This window comes from Poecilia reticulata, linkage group LG11 (genome assembly GCF_000633615.1).
Source record: "Poecilia reticulata strain Guanapo linkage group LG11, Guppy_female_1.0+MT, whole genome shotgun sequence".
NCBI classification, from domain to species: Eukaryota; Metazoa; Chordata; class Actinopteri; order Cyprinodontiformes; family Poeciliidae; genus Poecilia; species Poecilia reticulata.
The window spans coordinates 18908557-18917330 of NC_024341.1; the positions used below are offsets into that span (position 1 = coordinate 18908557).

An 8774-nucleotide genomic window follows, 5' to 3' on the forward strand; every position below is an offset into this window, starting at 1 on the left:
GGTGTGAGAATCCTTGTTAAATGGCATCTTAACTAAAACTCTGAGGTGTGAGAAACCTTGTTAAATTATGTTTTAACTATAACTCTGAGGTGTGAAAATCCTTGTTAAATGGCGTTTTAACTGAAACGCCATTTAACGTTTCAGTTAAATGGCGTTTAACTGAAACGCCTCAAACTGAGGTGTGAGTCGTTTAACTGAAGTCCTACAAGGGCTGCGAGTTTTAATGTTTTTATCTTTTTTCTTTCCAACTGTTTATTCACTGTCACATGCTGTTTTTATTTTAATTATGTAAAGCACTTTGGAATGCCTTGCTGCTGAAATGTGCTATACAAATAAAATTAATTGATTAGAGTGAGTGAGTGTCTCTTTTACTGTAGCTAAGCAGGAATTTCATTCGTGAGCTTTTGTAGGTCATCAGCAAACAGTCGTCGCAGCTCTCGTAGAATTCAACATCCCCGGTGTCGTTATATTCGACCTCCACTCCGTTCTTCTCCAATCCTGATACACAGAAATACAGGCTGGTTACACAAAACACCAAATATGCCAAATATATATGGTGAATATTTATAGTGCAAATATCTTTGTGCACTTAAAATTTGACAAAAAGACGTTACAGGTCACTTTTAAGCAAGAGGTAAGGGCTTGTTTTAAATAAATACTTCCACTGGGAGATTATTTCACTTTTAGGGGATTTTCCCATGTTATAAATGAGGCATTATTGTGTGACAGTCAAATGATTGTTAGGGTTTATTCTAAAGAAGTTATGTTGTGTTTGATTTTTCACCCAGTTTTACTGGGTCCAATTCATTGTGATTAATTGATTATTGAATTAACTAATTTAGTAATCCATTAATTGTTAACTGGAGAATATAGGCTCAAAAGAAACTATTTACTGAAAAAAATTTAATATTCAGAGCTGTAATTAAACCAAAACTGTACAAAAATACATACATTTTGCATTTAAGATAAAAACACCTTTGTCTAAATACATTTTAGCCAAAATTCCTCAACCAGTGTAGTTTCAGCTTTACTTGCCAACTTTATTGAATTTTAAGAAATGAACATTTATTTTCTCATTTAGAAAAGGAATTTCATGATTTGTTTATTTCCATCTTCTAATATGTATCTAGTGGTTAAAGTGGTCAAATTAAAAATCTGTAGAATTTTTAAATCCGATTTACCAATTAATCATCAGAATAATCAATAAATTAATTGATTACTAAAGATAATGATTAGTTACAACCCCTGTTTTCTTTATTTCCTGTTGTTCACTCTGTCTTGTTTTTCTTTAAAACGCTGACTCAGTAAAAATATTCACAGCCAACATGTCTGTCCTGTTCTGTGTTTTTGTGCAACTTGCTGATTGAATGAATCGTCCATGTGTGGTGTTCAGCGTCGTCAGAGGGAGCCGTCAAGTTGATAAAGTAGGAGGTGCAGGAATTGCTAGAAGTCGATGAAACAGATTAGAAACGACACCAGCAGTCTGTTGAACTTTAAACTCTCAAAAAAAGGATTTATTGAATCAACTCCAGACATCTCATTTCCAACTTTTTATTGTAACGTCACATTCTAATCTATTTTTTCCCCTGCAAAGACACAGAATCTACCAAGCATTTTTCATCTAGTTTCCAGTGCGAATATCTTAGTACACTTAAATTAAATTACAATGAACTTTTTAGCAACACATAGAAGTTTGTTTTGAGTCAATTATTCATTAATTATGATTTAAAAAAGTTCCACTGGAAGATTTTTTCATTTATTTCACAATAAGCCATCACTGCGACGTTACCTAGCAACCCCAGTCAAGCCTAGCGCGTCACCTAGCAACCAGTTCCAGTTCCGCTGGCAGATTATTTCACTTATAAAAAAAACTTTTCCTCAAGTTAGAAACTAATAATTTTTATGAAGGAATTCTTCACTTAAAACACGTGTCCTAAGATATTTGCACAAGAGACCAAAAATTACTTGGTAAAAATACATGATATGACTTTGTGTTTTTACAGTGTAGCTTTAAATTTAGCTTCAGTTTCTGAGGGATTTTAAGGTTTTATTAATGTTAAAACTTACGAGAATGTGTTCTTCTCGTTGTACTCGATTGTTTTGTTGTCAGCATGGAGTTTGAACTCAACGTGGGAGCTGGTCAAGTTCCTCAGTAAATCTTGGCCAACGTGGAAGTCAGAGACGGACCAGACCAGAACCCATTCACCGAAAATCTGCAGAAACACAGAAAAGAGGGAATGTTTGATTAACAGTCAAGCAATTACTAACAAAATGTTTTTAAGCAGACTGAGCTGCTGTGTTACTGGTAATATGACTTTTAGAGTAAATCACTGCAAAAGCTTCAGGTAAATTTAAGCAGGGATACAAAAACACAAACTCTTCAGTATTTTATGTTTTGTTCTAGAACAAATATCTAGAACAAAACAACTTACAAGCAACTTTTCAGAAAGATTTAGGTTTCTTTTAGGTCAGTACTTCTACAATATTAATTAAAAAGTTACTAGTTTTTACTAGTACAGAGTATTTGATTTAAAAAAGAAATTTCTCTACCAGCAAAACGACTACTTTTTCAATTATTTAAAGAATTATTGTCTTAAAGTTCTTAAATCGTTTGGAAAACCTACTTCTAAGTTAGCCGTCTTATTTCAAGTGTATTAAGATGTTTAAAGTAGAAACTTAACTAAAAATACTTGGTATGATTTTGAGTTTTTCCAGTGAGTAAAATGTGCAAGTGTTTCCAATTGTTTGACATGATTAAACAATAGAAAAAAATTAATGTTGTAATCTTGATCTAGTTTCTAGTTAAAATAACTTTGTGCACTTGAACTAAGTCAATACTAACAAGTAATGTTTAGCAGGATAAAAAAGCTTGATTCTAGATTATTTCACGTAAAACATTTTTCCCAAGTGAAATAATCTGCCAGTGGAACTAGAACGCTTTTCACCAATAAACAAACTCCCATATCTTAATAATATGATATTAATATGATCTAAGTTACTTTTGTCTGCTTTCAAGTGTACTAAGACATTTGCATTAGAAACTAGACACCCTTTGAAAAAAATTGAAGGTGCGGTTTATAGTATGGTGCTCTCATAGTCTAAGACATTTGCATTAGAAACTAGACACCATTTGAAAAAAATTGAAGGTGCGGTTTATAGTATGGTGCTCTCATAGTCTAGAAAATACGGTAATTGGTCTTAAAAGATTTTTTGAAAACGAATTATCTGTAAATGATGCCATCTTTGAGCGTCTCTGCTGTAGTGACTAGCAGCGTAATCATGTAATTTTATTACCACTAGATGGCAGCAGGTACAGAGCATTTTACATTAAAACAAGAGAATTAGTAACGCATGAATGTTGCTACATTCATGTTAAGTGGACACGGTTGAAATAAGAAATGTAAAATGTGATCAAAATATTTTTTTGTGTTTATTTGAATCCTATTCAAGACACTTTGATAAGAATGACTATATATGTAATATAGGCGGCTACAGATTATCATTGTTTACATTTTTGGTTGGTGGTGAGCGTCGTGATTTTTTCAATTAAAACAATGTACCTTGGCTCAAAAAAGGTTGAAAAACACTGATGAAGGTACCAGACTGACCAGAACCAGACTCACCTCATGCAGATTTTTGGTGGGCAGCCGTTTGGCCAGACGCTGGCACGCCTCTGGAGCCGGTGCTGCATTGCAGCCGATCGCTGCTAACAGCAGCAACAATGCAACCTTTGCTGCAGCCATCCTGCTTTCAGACCCAACACTGACTCACAGTCACTGAGACGGTCGATTTATAATGACTCTGTGGCCGCGGGGGCCCTCAGTCCAAAGATAATGTGTGTTCAGAGTCATCCTTTAACCTTTTTATTCATCAATGGAAACGTTTTTAAACTAAAGGCACAGAGAAAACATCTAACATGAAGCCTTAAGCCAGAGAAACAGTTGATCAAACTTCATTTAGTCAAAACCTCCAGGAGTTGAATAAACTAGTTTTTATGTTGGCACTCAAAAAACTAAAAGAAGAGAAAGAGTGGGAGCTATTTCCCAGAATGCTTAGCGGCATGTTTCTGTCTCCTGCGTTACGTTGGTCCGACTCTTGTGTTATTAAGGTAAATGTTTATTTTAATGTCCTGATCACACCAAATGTTTCTGAACTGAATTCATTGGGATGTTTAGTAAGATTCATTATCAGATTTTGTTCATGCAATTTGAAACAAGAATTTAAATTATTCTGAAGTAAAATAAGTTATTTTAACTTGATATTTTTGAGTGAAAATAATAGAGAAATATGGCTCTTTAATTAGATGAGGACAGTTTATTTTCTGGCATGTTGTGAAATAAATATTTACAGCATTAAGTTAAAACTCACAATTCAAGATTAACGAACTTAAAAAACGATGTTTAGACAACTTGTGTCTCGTTAAATCGACTGTCTTACTGACTTAAATAGGATTTTCAAGGCAGCAAGTTTCAAGTTAAACCACCTACAGTGTAGGTTTATTATTCCTCTGAATTATTCAATTCATGCTTAATTTATTAAAATTTTTGCTTTTCTTTCTCTTCTCCTGCTTCATTTGTTTTCCATGTCTGACCTTTTCTTATTTCTCCATTTTCTCTTGTTTATTCATCTCTTCATATTGTCGTAATTCTCTGTTATTTACGTTCACGTCTTTGTCTTGTGTTGGATTGTTGTGTGTTTAACGTTTGTTTGCTGCTCTTGGCATTTTGGCTCTTCTTTATGACCGCCTTCACCATAAAGTGAACACAAAGAGTCAATATTTATTCATCAGTTTTATTTTCTTTGCAGCCTTTACATGTTGCACAAGGAAAAAAAACCTTTCAGTCACTGTGCAAATGAGATGCAGAATGACTAAAAGGAACTTGGCAATTGGATGCTCTCCTCTTCTTTGCAAAAACCTGCGGAAACAGACAAAAGGAAAATGAAAATCCCAGCACATTAAACCGTTACAGCAGAGAAACCTCGGAGCTGTTCGCACTTTTCTCAGGCTTGTGGAGGAAGTTTGGTTCTCCAGAGAAGCCCAAGCAGCTGGCCTGCTTCTTAAAAAGCTCCATGTCAGACTCTGCCATGGCCGATCCTCTGCCTGGAAAACAAATGATGGAAATGAATTAAACTACAGTTTGGAAGAAAACCAAGAAAATGCATCCATGCGACTGATTCCTTCTCACCTAGAAAGTAAAGAGAACGAGCGCTGATTTCTTCCTGGGTGTTCGAGGCGCTGAGTTTAAATAGCTGAATGAGAATTTTGACGTTTTTGGTGGTGCTGTTTATCATCAGGACCAAACAGCCGTCGCAGCTCGGCAGCACGTGAGACTCAGAGGTCATGTTAAGTACTGGGAATAAATACGGAAAAAAGTGGAAAAATGGATCTTAATTTTCATATTTATTTATTTTTAGGAAAATAAATAATTTAATATTTTTTTACAGAAATAAATGGTAGAATAAGTAATAAAATGATGACAAAAAAGTCACAATATTATGAGAATAAATTCAAAACATTGCAAGATTAGATTTGTAGTTTTACGAGAATTTAGTAATAAAATTACAAGCATAAAGACACAGTATTACAAGAATAAAATCTAAATGAGAAAAAAAGTCAAAATAACAGGACAATAAAGTAAGATCAAATATTTCAAGAATAAAGTCATAATATAATGAGAATAAAGTATTACAAGAATAAAATCGCAACGTTATCACTTCTCATAATTTTATTTATTTTTTATTTTCCTAGCGTGGCCCCAATAACCCTTTGTACATTATCAATATACACTGCTCAAAAAAATAAAGGGAACACTTAAACAACACAATATAACTCCAAGTAAATCAAACTTCTGTGAAATCAAACTGTCCACTTAGGAAGCAACACTGATTGACCACGGGGACCCTCGTCGGGTCAATCAGTGTTGCTTCCTAAGTGGACAGTTTGATTTCACAGAAGTTTGATTTTCTTGGAGTTATATTGTGTTGTTGAAGTGTTCCCTTTATTTTTTTGAGCAGTATATATGAACAAGAAAATCAATAGAAATTTGGATGAAAAATCTGGAAAATGATCAATAAAACTGAGAAAATGTGCAGTGTTTGTAAGCAGAATTGGATTTTTAAAAAAAAAGAAAAATAAGCAAATGTAAAATCCCTGAAATGTTTGTTTTTTAATTGGAAGCTGCAGGCTGGCCTCTCCTGCAGGACTTTGACTCTTTTTGTCGGATCACATTGGGAAACTTACTTGAGGACGTTATGGTGTTGCCCTCTATATTCATGCTCTGGGTGTTTTTCAAGCAGGTTCCATTTCTATTGAGGAAAAAGGTGAATTCACAACCTTAAAGCTGAACTATTGTGCTTCCTCAAACAGAGTAAGATAAGAAAAACATGTTCATTACAATTTTTACACAAAATCGTTCTTTGGTGAGATTTTAGTCTGGTCAGTTCAACAGTTTGACACACAAACTGAAAAATGCTTCCATATAACCACCAATAGAACAATTTATCTAAATTGTATTTATGAAAAGCTACTCCATGTTTACATAAAACCTCCTGATCAGACTCAGTTATCCAATATTTTCAGATAAACAGTTTTTTCCTTCCTTTATGTATTTTCATCTCAGTAATTCTATGGTTGTGTTTTGCTTTTCTTTCTATACATGCAGTAGATGTGTATATTTACTGTGAACTCACATATTGCTCCCTTGAATCATGACAATCTCGTTGTTGCCTTTGGGCGACTTTGTGATGTTCACCCAGGAGCTTTCGGTTAACTTCAGCATGTCACCATGAAAGTCATGATCCGTGTAGCCTGCAAGGAAATTTACTTTCCCATAGATCTGCACACAAACAGGAAGTTGGTTACTTTCAGAACATGAACGTGTTTGAGATATGAAGAAATAACTGATTTTATGTTAAATATTTGTTGTGTTTTTACTGTTTGCAGATGGTAAAATGCTGGTTATCCAGCTATCCAGCTAAATAAGCTGGTTACAGCTACATAGCTGGTTAGCTTTGTAGCTAAATAGCAAACCAAGACACTTTACCATTTGGTTATCTGTAGAACCAAATTATTGTTTGGTTATTTATATCCAAAGTTCAATTTGGATATGAATACGTTCACTGTTTCTAGTTTCAGAACATCAGGTAAAGGTTTGCATTAAAAGATTTTGACAAAGATGTTCGTATTAAAATCCTACTTGGACAAACGTTTCACAAAGAGCTAATGCTCATTTTGTGACTGGATTGTATAAATTAAAAAACACAATTTCACCTGCACTGTGCTTTTTTCAAGAAGTGCAATTAAAATCACACTTTTTGTTAATGCGTTAAATCATTAAAAAACATGGCGCTCCATGATCCTCCATCTACTTCCTGTTGTTTTCTTCTTCCTGGTCTGATTATTGATCATGTGACTTGTATGATGTGATAAAAGTGTTTCCATTGCAGTTTTGTGAAATAAACCAATTTTGATACAGCTGAAAAATTACCTCGTCCTCGTGACAAAACTTTTTATTGAAAAATTACGCAACGGAAATGCAAATAGCGACAGGAATCACAACATAAAACTACCATTCTGTGCCATGAAGAGGTGAAAAGCAAACAGAAACAACAATGGAGACCACGTTACTGTTGCAGCAGGAGCTAAATGAGTAAATCCAGACATTAACGGAGTGTTAATCTCACTGGGGTATGAACGAGAGGAAGCGTTTACCACAGACGGGTCGGCCAGAGAGACGGGTGCGACCAGCGGCTGGCATTCTTCAGGTGAGAGAGCTGAGCCAATCAGAAGCAGCGAAGCAAACAGCAGCGAGCCGAGCCACAGGTTCATGATGACAACACAGAGACAATCAGGCCAAGAAAGGATGCAAGACGACGGAGACACAGCAGCACGTCATGTGAGCTGCTTGACTTTTATACAATCTGATTAGGTAACAACTCTGTGGACTTTCCAACGGTTGTGTAAGAAATTTTTTTTTAATTGGGTTTTTGCTCTATAAGGTTTGTTTTAGGTGTGTGAAAGTTTGCAATGATAGTGTCTGGCTTGTGTAGCAATCATTAGTTTTTTTGTTTGACTTGACTTTTAAAATCAAGGACTTTGTGGGGTTATCCCACACAGACATTGATTTCTGTGAAGTTGAGATCTGCAACTTTGTTCAGCCAGAAAATTCCTGGAGAATTTCCACCTGGAATCCCCGCTGTCCCTTTTCTGACTGCTGCAAAGTTCAGATTTGCAAACTAAACAAAAACCAGGAGAAGCTGCTGATTCATAGCAGTGACTTTTATTGAAAGTCTGCTAAAAGGACATTTAAAATACTAAAACGTTATATTTCAGAGATTGTATGCACAGATTACTGAGAAATGTATCGGATGCTAAACAAAAAAACTAATAAAACAGGGAGCGTAATCCCTTAGCTGTCCCTAAACTGAAGATGTTCCTTGATAGAGGTAAAACGCCACAGACACAATCCTCCCTAGATGATTCTGCGTCACAAGGGTTAGGCCACGCCCATTTTTGGAGGCTATTAGCCACATGGCTAATTATTATAAACCTGATGAAAGTGCCTGAAAATATGCTGAGTTGATAAAATGGGTTAGCAAAGATTAAATTTAATCATTTTCTGTTTTGATTATTTCATTCAAGTTTGATTATTCTGTGTTCGTTAGTCTCTTTCTCTAATTAGATCAGTATTGTTTTAAAAACCTTTAACTATTGTTTAATTCAGTACTTCTTGTTGACGGTGTTGCATATAGATGTGAGATACTAAGTGAGGAAA

At 34.8% G+C, this 8774-nt stretch overlaps 2 protein-coding genes across 2 annotated transcripts in view; both read right to left on the reverse strand.

The window, feature by feature from the left end:
• Positions 1–3781, reverse strand: part of LOC103472640 (saxitoxin and tetrodotoxin-binding protein 1-like) — a 10536-nt gene extending 6755 nt beyond the window's left edge. The window contains exons 1-4 of the mRNA XM_008422397.2: positions 3624–3781; positions 2068–2213; positions 1361–1443; positions 373–498 (exon numbers count right to left, since the gene is read on the reverse strand). Of these exons, the coding sequence (XP_008420619.1) occupies positions 373–498; positions 1361–1443; positions 2068–2213; positions 3624–3743 (475 nt within the window). The 5' untranslated portion in view covers positions 3744–3781. The remainder of the gene's footprint in view (positions 1–372; positions 499–1360; positions 1444–2067; positions 2214–3623) is intronic.
• Positions 3782–4771: 990 nt separating this feature from the next.
• Positions 4772–7897, reverse strand: LOC103472539 (uncharacterized). The gene is made up of 6 exons (XM_008422243.2): positions 7712–7897; positions 6691–6836; positions 6242–6306; positions 5187–5351; positions 4997–5101; positions 4772–4916 (listed from the first exon to the last, which is right to left on the reverse strand). The coding sequence occupies exons 1-6, from the start codon at positions 7826–7828 to the stop codon at positions 4870–4872; spliced, it is 645 nt and encodes a 214-aa protein (XP_008420465.1). The 5' UTR covers positions 7829–7897; the 3' UTR covers positions 4772–4869.
• Between the last annotated feature and the right edge of the window lie 877 nt (positions 7898–8774).

What these genes read in the sequence shown, in the direction of transcription:
- LOC103472539 (XM_008422243.2), bottom strand. Translation starts at nt 7,828, where the DNA reads ATGAACCTGTGGCTCGGCTCGCTGCTGTTTGCTTCGCTGCTTCTGATT. An exon ending in ATGATTCAAGGGAGCAATAT is followed by an intron (nt 6,307 to 6,690) that starts GTGAGTTCACAG and finishes TTTCCTCAATAG; the next exon opens with AAATGGAACCTGCTTGAAAA. An exon ending in CAACACCATAACGTCCTCAA is followed by an intron (nt 5,352 to 6,241) that starts GTAAGTTTCCCA and finishes ATTTATTCCCAG; the next exon opens with TACTTAACATGACCTCTGAG.